The following is a 14,368-nucleotide window of genomic DNA, read 5'->3' as shown; positions in this document are numbered from 1 at the left end:
GAAGATTGTTGCAGCACTGTCTGCTAAAACACTCATCTGATTCCCACCGAGTTGTATGAAAAGATTCCCATTGATTTCACAGGCTGTGAGCCCAGCCAGAAGTACCAAATATGCACATCTGCAGTACTGATGGTGTGGTTTGCTGGGATCCTGTTAAAATTTTTGAAGATGAAGGAAATGCTAAAATCACAGTGTGCCAATTATTGTGCTATACAGTAGGTGATAGTACTGATGCTGAAAATTTCATGCAGACTGCCTGTTTTGGGGACAGAATTGATGTGTATAATAAAACCAGTTTTTAAATGGCACCAAAACACTCTCATATATCCTTGATCAGAAAAATTGGTGCTTCTGGTGGATGTCTCTCTCTCTTTGCAGACTCCCAAACACTCCTATCTCTTTCTGTCTCTTAGGCTTCTTTCTTGTCCGACCAGCCTGAACCTTACTTGCCCTTCCTCTCGAGATTCCTGGAGACCCAGATGTTTGCATCCTTCATTGACAATAAGATTATGTGCCATGATGAAGATGACAAAGACCCTGTTTTGAGAGTTTTTGATTCTAGGGTGGATAAAATTAGGCTGCTGAATGTCAGGACACCGACTCTGCGCACATCTATGTATCAAAAGTGCACAACCATTGATGAGGCTGGTAAGGACCATGAACTTGACAGTTAGTGCAACTGGTCAGTGCTGTTGGTTGTAGACATTAGATTAAGTAATGATTGATGCTTTGAAACCTCAAAAAAAAAAAAAAAAAATTGACCAAAATACAGATGTAAAGCTCAAACAGAGGACTAGACATTTTCTGTGATGTTGAGATGTGAGATTCATGTAAAGTAGAGCTCAGATGTTTTCCTGGTTGGTGTGTGAAAGATGTCTGAGCTTAAGAAGATAAACATTTTTCTCCTATTGGTGCCATTCTTTAATGTCAGAAACACTCTTGTACTAATAATGTCCCTGTTGAAATCAGTAAGCAACTTCTACCTCTTTCTTTAATTTGACATCTGCTTTTATTGAAGATACGTGATTATAGATACATGTCTGATCAAAACACCTTAAAAATTAACTTTCTTACTATTTCAGAGAAATCTATTGAATTAAGGCTGGCAAAAATAGATCACACTGCAGTTCACCCACACTTGCTGGACATGAAAATTGGACAAGGGAAATACGAGCTTGGATTTTTTCCTAAGCTTCAGTCTGATGTTTTATCCACTGGCCCAGCAAGCAACAAGTAAGTAAGCTAAGGCAACAGGTGCTGAATCTTGGTAAGATCTATAGAATGGCACTAAAGCAGAGATCTGAGAAAGCAAAGTCAGTTTTGTGTGTATTTTTTTCAAGTGGGAGCAGATCAGATGTTGTGGGGTGGGATTTTTGCTGTCCAGTTTGGTTTTTTTGGTTTTTTTTTTCCTTTTTTAAATATGGATTTCTTGAAGCAAATTTACTGAAGAAAGCTCTCTTATGTTTGAAGTTATAGTTTGTGTACTTAGAGTTACTTTCAATTATTGTCATTATAAAAGCAGATCCCCTTATTTGATCTTATGTAGGAACTAGCAAATATTTTAGGATATTTCTTTTAAAAACCTTGAAGGATGAGAGGCAAGGCTTAAATTGTCCTTGGAATTGTGACAAAAAAAAAAAAAAAAAAAAAAGAAAAAATACAAAGCAAATGTATGTGATCTAATATTCTAAAACATTTTGGTTGCCCAATATTCCAGAGATTCTTTGTGTGTGCTTGCAGCTGCGCTTTGGCTGATGTAACTGCTGTCAGCATGTTCAGCGTGTGTAGAATGTATAGAATAAAGTGGAAAGCTCTGATTGCCTCTGCCCTTTCCCTGCCTCCTGACACTTGGCTGATGTTATTTCCCCACGTGCAGGTGGACAAAGAGGAATGCTCCTGCTCAGTGGAGGCGCAAGGACAGACAGAAGCAGCACACAGAGCACCTGCGTCTGGACAATGACCAGAGAGAGGTGAAAATTGCTCAGCTCTAGAGATCTGATTTTTTCTTTCCTAATGGCCTGAGAAATGCTCTGCAACCTTTATGAAATGTCTAGACAGTTACTTGCAGTTCATGTCTGCTCTCCCTTAAGTGTGTTTAATACAAATGAAGTAGCAGACCAAAAATACTTAATTTTCTTATTATAAAAGTTATGTCATTTTTGCCCCTTCTCAGGACAAAATTATTTCATCCCATATATAGGAGAGTTCTCTGAAAACACAGTCACATTATTTTGAGTTGTTCTGGTTTTTTTTTGTTTTAAAGGGGATGAGTGGGAAGAGTTTTCAGCTATCTATTTCCCATCTCTGAATAACTTAGTCACCCTATGCTTCTTTTGTGTATTTGATGGAGGAAAGATAACCACCTCTAGAGAGGTTAATTTCATCCTGAAATCAGAAGCATTGCCTTTTGGCCTAAGTGTCTTCTGTAGGCCATAATAAGGTGACAAAGTGAGAGACAACCTCATTACTAAGGTGAGAGTGAGAAGCCCACCCACACTGTCACTTTTGTGGCTGCTTGTTTTTACACAGTGCAGTCTGACCACCTTCTGAACTGATAAACATCTCTTACAACTGCTCCTACAGCTGACACAGTTTTTCTTTGTGGTGAAGTGGTTTTGAAAGATCTGGGTGAGGTGAACTAATCACAGTACAGTTTCTGATTTGTATGGTACAGACAGCAAACTGTTACACCAGGTGTTGATTTATGGGTAATTCCAAGAATAGACTGGCTCAAAATATTAGAGGATTTCTGTTCGTTTACTAACCCCAGAGTTTTGCTTTTGTTTGTGTGTTGTTCATTGAAAGCAATATTCTCTTGCCTTGTTAAATATCCTTAGAAAAGCTTAATTTTGAGTTTTAGTAGTCTTGTGTCTGTTACGATAGTGTTTTTGAAACTCGAGTGTGTTTGTTCAGTTTGTCCTTTTATGGTAGTGATGGATTTAATTATCTTCCTAGTGTACTCAATTCCGGAATTTACTTACTGGTTTGTTAAAATTTTGTTGAATTATAGTGTCATCTCTGTCATCCATAACCGTGTAACAGAAAAATGTCTGCATAATAAAAAACCTCTACCAGTAGTTTCTGGTTTTGACATGTTCCATATGCTCAGCTACCTCTAAAGTGCTTTTTTCTTAGATGTAACAGAAATGAATAGTAGTTGATTTCTAACCTCATTACTGTGCTAAACAACACAATTGTTAAAGCATGTAAACTTTTGAGCTAATTACAAAGGCAAAAATCTGCCTGTGGTCTCTGGTGTGTTTTGTTTGTTTTGTTTTTAAACTGATTCCTCACATATTCATTTTCTATAGGAGTTATTCTGTTGTAAAAGGCAAAAAAAATCTGAGGAATAAATATTTTGAAATACATGCTCAGCTGGGGGTGCCAAGTGCCAGTGGGAACGGTGCTGTTGTTTTAGGGGTTTGTGCTGTACCTCTTTGATGACATAACGGTGATTGAACATTGATCCCTTCTCTGAGTGAACCTCAGAGCTCTCCAGTAAATTTGAGAGTGGGGAGGGAGCTCTTCTGAGATGAGCACTGGGGGCCAGGCTGAGCAGGAAGTGTCAAACTGCAGCATTGGCAGTTTTAAACTAATTGAAGCTTGAAAATCCGTGCAATGGAGACTTTTTACTTGCAAACATTTGTGCCCAGTGGAGGGCAGAGTTTACACAAAGCCACTGATTTAACACCATCTTTTCTTTTTTCCTTTCAGATTCATTACTTATGAATTTATTTTTATGTTGTATGCTTGGGAGTTCTGCACTGTTATGTCTTCACTCTTTTCTGTTTTGCATGTTTGCTTTTATTACTTCATATGTCTTACCACTTTCACTTTACATCTGCTTGGCTTTTTGCTACCAACTTATCCTGCCAGCACCTGGACTTTTCCATGTCAGAGCTTCAGTTGCAGTTATGTTTAGACTGGGACCAGCATGATTGGCCCTTCATGCCTTCTATAAAATCTGTGTCAGAGCATTACCTGGTATGTCCAATGCACAATATGACTGTAATCATAGTTCTGGATAAAGATGCATAATTAAATGTATATATCACAGTTCTTTAGTGCAAGGCCAGTGGAAAAGGTGGGATTTTCCCTCTTGGTTGTATTTGACAGATCTCTTCACTGACATTTCAGCTGGTCATTATTTCAATGAGCTAGAGAGTTTCCCTGTTAATTTGATATATATACTAATACTGAGTATTCCATCAATGCCTATACAGGACTTTCTATCACTAATTCTCATTTAGCTGTGCCCCAACCAACCTGAGATCACCTGGCTTCCAAAATATTTGTTGTATCACTCTTGTCTCTGGGGTGAAAACAATGGCAACTCCTTGATGGCAGTAATAGGAGCAGAAGAGCTCTTTCAAGTAGAGTGGGTTCAGGAAATGATTTTCCTCAAAAATACAGCTGTTTCACAGCTGAGAGATGTTGCTATCATTTGCATTTTGCAGCTGCTTCCTGAAAGAGCAAAGTTTTCTTGCAGTCCCCATGTAGACCAGTCTGCCACTTGAATAGTCTTGGTCTGGGTAGTTTTTGCAAATTTTCATTTGAATGAAAAAAAAAAAAATAGACAATTGGCAGTGGTGCAAGGAGTAGTTGAATCTCTATGCATCTGAATATCCTCAGCAGTTTGTATTGTGTTTTTGTAATTCAGCAATGTGTGTTCTAATACTGTGTAGACAATATAAATGGGGATTTGACCTCTGGTGAAAAAGCAGTTTAAGTTTCTCAGTCCTAAATAATGCTGAATATAAAAAGGGGCCTTTTCTGAAAGAGGAGATCCTTTCCTCCTCACTCCAGAGGTGGGGGTTATAAAGATAAGTTTACCTTTTTCTCTCAGCTAAGTAGCCTCACTTGCACTTCTTTCTGTGTCCATTTTCTCCCCTAATCCAGAAATACATCCAAGAGGCCAGGAACCTGGGCAGCACCATCCGACAGCCCAAGCTCTCTAACCTCTCTCCATCAGTAATTGCACAAACAAACTGGAAGTTTGTAGAAGGCTTGTTGAAGGAATGCAGAAATAAGGTAAAAAAGAGAATAATTCTACTCTCCTGCACCTCATATCCATCCTTTCTGGATCATTTTGTATCCAGGATGTTTGAACCCCCCCACTTTTCTGCCATCTGTTTCTGCTTTATCCCTATAAGGATTTTTGCATGGTGGTGAGAAATAAATGAAGAGATAATGTATTCAGAAATTCTGCAAGGAGCAGAGACTTTATCAAGCAGATTTATGATAGGGATTGAATATTCTGAAGGGTCTTTACCATCCTGCTGCCCAAGTCTATTATAGCACATTTCAGTTATAACTAATGAGACAGTACTATTTCAGCAGGAGTGAATACTCCAAAAGCGGCTTGTGGGGAAAACACAGCAGCTTTTCTCATAAGGATATTTCTGAGCAGTACGTTTTTAAGCACTTAATGAAGAAATTTGGCTTTAATTTGTAGACATGCTTCACCAGTATATGTTTGACAACATATTAATCTAAAGCAAATGTCCATGTTTATAAAAATACAGCAAAGAGAATAATTATGAAATAGACACATTCTTGTCTAAAGTCAGTGGAGGTACTATATACAACTTTTCATAAAACTCTATTTAATATGTGCATCAACTTCTGATTTAACTTTATGGAACTGTCCAGCTAACCCCCATTCCTTAACAGGGGCACAATAGATGGTGAAAATTTTTGAATATTGGCTTGGCTCTGTGACAGTGAGAAATTGCCAGAGGGAGTGAGGGGGAGAAGCAGCTAGGGACTAACTTGGACTTCTTAATCTCCAGCAAGACTGTGCAGGGGTGCTTAAGGGAGTATTCTTCATTTGAAAGAATATGAACAAAGGTGAAAAAATGTGTAAGAGACGAGTAGAACTGATTCCCTCACCATTTTTTTCCTCCAGTTAGCTGTATGATGAATATATTGTGACTGGAAGACTACTTCAGGAGCTGGTGAAAGCTTTGTTGGCCTGTATGAAATTGTGCACAGTTTAGGAGAATGTGGCTCATAGGGAAGCTTAAGAGGTGCACTCCAGAATGGGTTTGGGTTAATCCAAATGCCCTTCTGGCAGAACAGCATCACCCAGGAACGACATACCCATGCTGCTTGGAGACACTTGGGTGCATTCACCTCCCCTGAGAGGAGGTGGACAAAGTGTCCTGCTTTTGGGGAGTGCATCCAGTACTCACCAAAGTACCCAAGATCTGTGTTTTGTGGCCTTGCTGCTGAGCATCCATCTTGTTAATGTGTGACCTGCTGTTCCTTTTGTTGGGGTTACTCTGTGGAAGATGATGTGCCTGTTTGCAAACCCTTTTTTAGAAAAACAGAAGATGAGCACTGGTGCTGTCCTGGCTTGAAAACCGGAGATAAAAGAAGGGCAGGTCTGCACTAATGCCAGAAATACATATATACAGCCAGTTATTCTGCCAAAACTTTGTTACCATGTCAATTATTGGTCATTTAAAAAATGTAAGTGGTCTTGGAAATTCCTGGGAGAGATTTACCTCACTTTTACCTTGTCCTTTTTGAGACTAAGAGGATGTTGGTTGAGAAAATGGGTCGAGAAGCTGTGGAGCTTGGTCATGGTGAAGTGAATATCACAGGAGTGGAGGAGAACACCCTGATAGCCAGTCTGTGTGACCTCCTAGAAAGAATATGGAGCCACGGTCTGCAAGTCAAACAGGTGAGGCATAAATATTCCTGTACATTGCAGAGCACACTTTCCTGAAGTTGTATTATGCTGTTCCTCTCTCTGCTTTCAGAGGACAGTTTCAGTGTGTATGTGGAGATGTTAAAATACTCGTGTGCCCTTCAGTCTTTCTTATGTCACTTCCTATCCCCTGTCTGTCTCCATGTTGTGGGATATGTGCAAGTGTACCTGTAGATGTGTTCCACAGATAACTTCTTGGAGGACTCTCCATTTAACCTGGGGTTTTCATTTGGTTTGGTGGCTTTTGGTAGTTTTCTTTAATAGGATGGTAAAAAACCCCAAACTATTGCTGTGTTCTTAATATTTTTGTTAATGAAGTTGCATAGGCTACAAAGCAACCTGTCCTAAAGGTGCTCTCTGTGGGATGGGGGGAATTGTTTTCCTGAAGGATAATTTAGTACTTCAAAGTAACAGTCTTGCTATTTTGGTTCTTTGTGTAATGCAGGGTACTTAAATTATGGTTACAAGATCACTAGCTAGACGTGTTGGGGTTTTGTATGAAATGAATAATTGTTTTGCTCTTCTGTTTGGAGTCACTTGTGGGACAAGATGGAGTTTGGAGGGCCTTTACCAACTTTACTTCTCCTTTGTAAAAAGGAGTAGCAAGGGTGGAGAAGATGATAACTTCGTTTCTTTTTAAGAATATATGTTCATAATCCAGACAACTGTAATCCAGTATCTCTGTTCCCAGCAGCCAAACACCAGTGTTTAATTCTGCTCTCCTTCAAACTATACAAGTTTTCTATGTGAAGATTTATCATGTGATTCTCTCCCTTCCCTCTTGTATATCACTTAGGATAGAAGCTGTACTGCTTTCGTCTTAGAAGACAGAGCATCAGTATACTCTGCTTCAACCCAGATTTGGGCCTTTCAGACCACCAGACGGCCAACCCTTCATAAGGTTAATGCTTTGGATTGATTGCAGATGTTGGCAAGCAGTGCTGAATGGTGGAATAAATAGAGTGGTGGAATAGAATAGAGGCCTGATGGAGGAAGTGCAGTGTATATCATAGTATGATCCAGAGTTTAAAAAAAAAAAAAGTAAAAAGGCACCACCACTTCTGTGTGCTCTGGCCTTTATGAAATATGAAAAGCCTACTGTTTCATACATTGATTTTATTTTATTTTTCAATAATGAGCCAAGGAAGACTCTTCTTTCTCAACTGACCATAGTAATGAGGATGGCTTTCCTTCCACCAATCCCTGCTTTTACCTCTTCCCTGCTGATGAACCCCAGCAGTCCTACATTAGCTACCTACTGATTTTTCCACATGCAAAGGGAATCCATGCCTTCCGTTGTCCCGAGCAACACAGGAGAGTTGTGATGTAGGATCTAATGACTGAAGTAGTCTGGACTTTCAGAAGGCTTTGGTTATTCCCTTGCCCATTCTCTATCCCACTACTTTCCTTAGGCTGTCTTCCTTCCCCTTATAGATCCAGCTTGCCTCATCATTGCTATTTGGTGAAGTTAAAGGAGAGGCCCACGGTGCAGAAGAGTGGGCAGACACTGCATGAGTCCTCACATTCATCGTGGTTGTTGGCATTGATTTGCTGCAGGACCCTTTGTTGCTGCTTTCTGTGATCTGTTGCAGTTCTCCTTGCCATGGCAGCTGGTTGCTGAACACTAGACTGTGTGTGCATGTGTGTGTTTATTGGGGAAAAAACCACAGTTTTGGATGTAACTCTTTGCTGGGTGATACCTTCCTGTTCTTTTTTATCTGTTTATAATAAGACTTGCAGTTTTGGCTTTCCTTGTTGGATCTGTCAGGTACACACAAGACACAATGGATTTTTTTTTTTATATCCTCACCACTGAATGCATATTTTTAATAGATTTCTATCATCACAGATGTTACAGACACTCCAGGATTTATTCTTCTGGAGGCGTGCCACTTCTGGAATAATCCCTCATGGTCAATAGTTCTTTATGTCAACTGCAGGGAGCTATAGGATGGAAATGGTTAAAGATTTTTAAATATAGTTTAAAAAAGAATTTAAAGATGAACTATGTTTGCTGCATTTCTGGGAAGGCACTTAGATAATTTTAGATGAAATTGATAGTGTGGAATTGACAATTATTGGCTTCACAGTCATGGCTTCTTTCTGCACAAAGCTGTAAATAAAAATATGGCCTCATAATATGACAGCTTTTCTGAAATGCAGAATTGCTTGATCTTTACTGGCGTCTCAGGTTAGTACAGTACTTTAGGAAGATAAGTAATACTAATTATCTGTAAGTAATTCCAATTCATGTGCTGGAGAGCCTCTGGTTGCTTACTGCTGCCTTTCTGCAGCTTTGCAAGCTTTTTTATTATGTGAAATATTTTATGATTAATCCAAGAATCTTTATCATTTCACAGTGAAAGATTTTCTCCCCCTCTGTTTTAAGCCACCAGGGATTTAAGAAAGCAACATAATGAGCAAGGTGCACCTTTTAACACTATATGATGGATTTAACTTGGCCTAAATATTATATCCCAAGTTCTAACTTTTCAATTGGTTTTACAATGTGTAGAACTGCTGGGGTATTTTTGCTGATAAGCTTTCACTGTTGTGCTTGTATTTTGGGATATCTTACTGTGTTTGTGATTATGCAGATGCTTTACCTGATGAAATTGAGGGGAATCTTTTGAGATTCTAAAAATGGGCAGCATTTATCCTTAGCCCTGAATTACTCTGAGGGGAGCAGGACTTGGCCCGGGTGTGTCTTGCACAGGCTGGCTCTGTGTCCCTTGTCATTCACTGCTGGAGAGACAGGGAGAGACCCACAGGACAGGTCACAGCCTCAGATTTAAAACTCCACAGCATTTTACAATGGGTGTTCTCTTGTCATGGTAATGAACTGAGAGGGAAAAAGTTCCACTGACTTTTTGCTGTTACCAGAATCATTATATCACAGTAGTCTGACTCTTGCTTTTCCTTCTCAGCCTCTTTACAGCTCCCAAGCACCTCCCACTTTTGTCTTACTTTTGTTTTTTACCATTGAGTTTATAGGGAGAAACATCTTTAAAGCAAGTCTCTGTCATGGCTGATACTTTCAATCATGTTTTAAACTTTTTTTTTTTTTTAATTCAACTGGTAGTGATTTCTTTAACTAATGTTTTTTCATTTTAGGGAAAGTCTGCATTGTGGTCTCATCTGTTACATTACCTAGAAAACAGACAAAGAAGAACCACATCAGGCAGCTTCAGTACCTCAGGTAAGATTGGCATCTGCTGGAAGAAGGTGATTAAAAGCTGTGAGTAAGAGCTGCCTGCAGATTTACACCATGAAGAGTGTTTTTCCCTTGGAAATACCCTTCACTCAGTATAACTGAATCAAATATTATGGTTACTACAGGTTTAATATGGGCCTGGTATGTTGTCTCAGTATGTTTTATGAAAAATAAACTGGTTTGCATTGTGCCCACTTGTTTGGGTCTGGAATCTGAGTACCATGGTAGTCAGAAACCCAGAAATAGCTGATGCCTCAGAGACAGGCTTTGAAATGGATTGCTCTGGTGCATCATCCTTCATGAGACACACAGGCCCTGCATGACTGGCAGAGCAAATGATGTTATGGATCAGGATGGAAGAGCAGTATAAGCACAGAATATTGTGCTGTACACCTGAAGTTTTACATAATGGCTTGATAAACAACTGAGCAGGAGGCTTACTGTTAAAAACTTAAACTGAAGAAACATATTTTAATTTTTGTTGCAGTAGCAGCAATATTTTGCGTAAGATCCACTGTTAATATGTTTTTAGGATTATTAATGTAATTTTTAAACATTGCTTCTTGTGTCAGGTAGGGGCATAGGATAGAAATTTTGGAGAGAATAAGTTTGGGGAGGCAGTGGGTGTCTTTTATTTTTTATTAAAAGCTGCTGTAAGCAAAGATTTGAACAAAGAATGTTGCGAAGATCTTGTAAGCAATCAAAACCATAGATCTGGAAATTTTAGTCTTCTGAATGTCCCTTAGTTCATAGTGATTTTGTGTATCAGAATAAGTCACAATTAATTCCATGCTTTCTAATTTGGGATTGAGGGCAGAGATTGCATTCAACATAGAACTTCATTCTGGAGTTTAATTTGAAAGATAAAAGTAATAATATTGCTTGAAAACCCCAAAATGTGATATTTAAAAAGTAGTGGTGCTACAGAAGTGTGCAAAGTAATAGCTCAGTAAGGACAGGGTGTGTGGTGTACTGAGTACAACATATTTAACACTGGTCTCTGGTGTCAATAGTGCCACTTACTGCACAGCAAGAAAACAGGGTAGTCTTCAGAAAATAATACTTGATTACTCTATGTCTTAAGCCATTTGATGTGATACCAATTTCAGCTGAACCTAAGCTCAATAATGTGTTGGTGCTCAGTGTGTGCTGAGCTTTAGAGCCATCTGTGTAACATATTAGATTTTTTTGTAATTTGGAGTGGAAATACACCACAGTACCTTCACAGAATCACCAGTAATACAAGAGTGCAAATTGGTGTTGATTCATCTTATTTTTTGTATTGATTGTAGAATCTCTAGATGGATTTCTGCTAACAGGAAATTGTTTTCTTCTGAATCTAGGAATACTTCTCGATTCAGAAAGACGAAAGTCTGATACAAGTCCAGCCATGTCACCTCTCAGAATCTCTCTCATCCAGGATATGAGGTGAGTTTGAACTGTTAAACAGCCCAGAACCCCCTGAGATCTGCACGCTTGTTCTGTGTCTACTGTGCACCATCCTGTGTTTCATGCAGCAGCAGGAGGGGCTATGGGGAAGGAACCTGATGAACTATTTTAAAGGAGATAGTTCAGCATTTTCATTAACCTTTACACAAACAGGTTTCATACTGAGGAGCTTTTATATTGTCAAAGCTATTAACTTATGGAAATACCATGACAGAGTTTTCATATTTTTAACATTTTGTGTATTGGTTTATTTTCACAGAGGTGTGGGTGTAGTGTTTGTGTTTTCCCAGTCATTGCTAAGTTAGTTGTGTAGTTCTGAGACCACTTTTGCTTCTCAGGAAAGAACACAGTTTAAAGGACTTGTTTGGTCTAAAGAATGGGTTTATCTAGCATTCAGTACTGGAGTGTGAATGAAACTACAACTTCTGCCCAGTGCCTTCTTTTCAGTACACTGAAAAAGCAATATGCAGAACTTCTGAAACAACCTTGGCAGGAATTGTCTTTTCCTTGTTTTTCCTTACAGCATCCATTTTTTTTTCAGCAGGGAAGAGTGAATTGAGGATTTGCCTGCCTTATTAAAATATACCATTTGTGCCTTGTGTGCAGGAAAAGCTTCTACTGAGCATGCAAAGACAGTATTTAATTTTCCAAAGCATTCAGCCATAAATATTGCAGTGATAAGGTCCAGAATGAGTCCTAAATCATGTGAGACGATGGGCCTGGTTTAGAATTTTGTAAATAGGGCACTGCATTGCAGATATTTCCTTTTCAGGCTCTTATTCTCTTTGAGCTAGATTGCAGGGATTTTTTTTTTTTTTGTGCTGAATATTAAGGTGATTATGTTTCTTTTTCCTACAATTTACCTATAATTTTGTGTTATTTGGAAAATTTCAGCTGAGCTTGGTTCAAAAGAGCTGTCATGCTTTGACAATACCAAGGCATGTCTTTTTCTTTTTTTTTTTTTTCTCCAGGCATATCCAGAACATAAGTGAGATCAAAACAGATGTTGGCAAGGCCAGAGCCTGGGTTCGCCTGTCTATGGAAAAGAAGTTGCTTTCTAGACATCTGAAACAGTTGCTTTCAGATCATGAACTCACAAAGTAAGATGGGTTATGTTGGTCAAAACTTTTTAAAAAAACCAAAATTTATATAATTGTTTGGTTTCAAAAATCCAGGTGTGCCTATTTTTGCATCTGCTTAGCAGTGTGCAGAAGGCATGGAACAAACTGGTCTTCCAAGTGTGTGAGCTGTCTGGGAATTAGGATTCAATGCTGGGGTTCTTGACATGTGTTTTTACATTTAGAGCCTGCTCAGCGACCATAAGGTGATTTGCTTTCATAATAATCACATACAGTGTTTACTGTGTGGAAATTAAAGCCATTGTAATTAATTTTAATTGAAGACTTCTGTCTGGAGACAGCTTAACCTATGCTGTCTGCTCTTCCTTTCCTTCCACTCATCATCTTTCAAGGAATTTCTTCCCCAGTCCCCCTGAACCCCAACAGCTAATTATTTGAGATTTGGCTTGTCTTATATTATGTTGGACTTTCTGATGAAGCTGTGGCCTTCGGTGAATAAGGAAAAGCTGAAGGATGGAGTGAGGGCAGCTAATAAATCTTGTATGTCCAAATTAAGTTTAAGCCCCTCCAGTGAAGTCAACAGTTCAGATCAGGTTAAATTTAGCAGTGCTTGTCCCATGCAGAACACATGCTGTGGGAGGACTTTCCACACACCACCACACTCCATGTACCCCCACAAAAGAGAAGGAAGAAACCTCTTAACACTGGCCACTGTACTCTTCATCTCTCAGGCAGATTCTGATTCTCCTGAACAGAGGGAGACTGCAGCAAAAGCATGTTTAAAATGAAAATAACAGACAAAGGAGCAACTAGTACAGGATGACATCAATTCTCTGTAATCTTGTGTGCTTTGTGCTGCGTATTTAGATATCCTACTTAGAGAGCTGTTGTAGGCAGTATGGTTTGAAAGTGTGCCCCATTTGCTTTTGGAGGAAGCAGTGCTGAGTTCAGTGAGGTACTTAAAGTAATGGTGCAAATTCTGCCATTGTAAAATGTTCACAAGATTGTGTGTTGTTCTTTTATGAAGCAGCTGTTAGGTATTTTAATTATCCCATTCTCTTTACTTGACATTTGTTAACAAATGTAAGGAAAATGTTCCATGTTTGGTTTCTTTCTAGTCTGCAAAGGGAACAGGGAGAAATCACATGTCCTGAGACCTTTATGTGCCCAGGGAAACAGAGAAACCTTACCCTTTGAAGAGACAGGACAGCACATACCCTGACAGGCTGTCAAACATGTGATTCAGATTGTGCAGATGAACCACAGACATGGGCATCTGTGAGACTTTTGTGGCTTTGCCACTCTTGTGGCTATAGGCAGATTAGGTTAATTTAAGGCTCAGTCTATTTTCTTTGAACATTTCCTGTCAGTCTCTAGTATCAGGTTTGTTATGTGAGAACATGCCTGTATGTTGATTATCATTGATTTGTTTTGCAAGTTTCTGTCTTGTGACTTGCTGACTTTTTTGTAAATTGATACCTGAAATGGAGGGGAGTTGTCAGGATGACCTCCTGGCAGGAACAACCTATCCATGGCTGGGTCAGCATTTCTCATATCTAATCCCTGCATTCTGGAGGGTTTAGGAATTCCTGCACCATCAGTTGGATTTTGATATATTTTGGCATGCTTTTCTTTTATGATTATGCCCAACATTTGTGTTATTTATTGGTTGCCACCTTTGCATGCTTATCATTTTGGTTATGTTGGGAGCTGTGTACTATCAACACTGGAACTATTCCCTGTATTAATGTGCAGGTTGTTGTAGCCCCTGGGTGATCACCTATAGCCAAATAGAAGCAGATAGCCCCAGTTTTTGTCTTATGTCCTTTGAGAACAGTCTTCTGTCATACATCATGTGCTGGAGAACTCTCCCATGGCACCTTCTGCTCAGGAGTAACTTAAGAGAACTTT

At 39.1% G+C, this 14,368-nt stretch overlaps 1 protein-coding gene across 4 annotated transcripts in view; it reads left to right on the top strand.

The window, feature by feature from the left end:
* DENND5A (DENN domain containing 5A) overlaps positions 1-14,368 on the top strand; it is a 63,419-nt gene that overhangs the window by 37,304 nt on the left and 11,747 nt on the right. For 2 of the 4 annotated variants that reach the window (XM_021529482.3, XM_021529481.3), the window contains 9 exons: positions 414-648; positions 1,083-1,233; positions 1,877-1,970; positions 4,900-5,031; positions 6,536-6,688; positions 7,512-7,616; positions 9,830-9,914; positions 11,273-11,357; positions 12,350-12,478. In XM_021529482.3, coding sequence (XP_021385157.1) covers positions 414-648; positions 1,083-1,233; positions 1,877-1,970; positions 4,900-5,031; positions 6,536-6,688; positions 7,512-7,616; positions 9,830-9,914; positions 11,273-11,357; positions 12,350-12,478 — 1,169 coding nt within the window. The remainder of the gene's footprint in view (positions 1-413; positions 649-1,082; positions 1,234-1,876; positions 1,971-4,899; positions 5,032-6,535; positions 6,689-7,511; positions 7,617-9,829; positions 9,915-11,272; positions 11,358-12,349; positions 12,479-14,368) is intronic. The other 2 variants (XM_021529484.2, XM_021529483.2) reach the window with 1 other exon arrangement.

The sequence above is a fragment of the Lonchura striata genome, chromosome 6 (assembly GCF_046129695.1).
Source record: "Lonchura striata isolate bLonStr1 chromosome 6, bLonStr1.mat, whole genome shotgun sequence".
NCBI lineage: Eukaryota > Metazoa > Chordata > Aves > Passeriformes > Estrildidae > Lonchura > Lonchura striata.
This window is presented reverse-complemented; position numbering and strand designations above follow the sequence as displayed.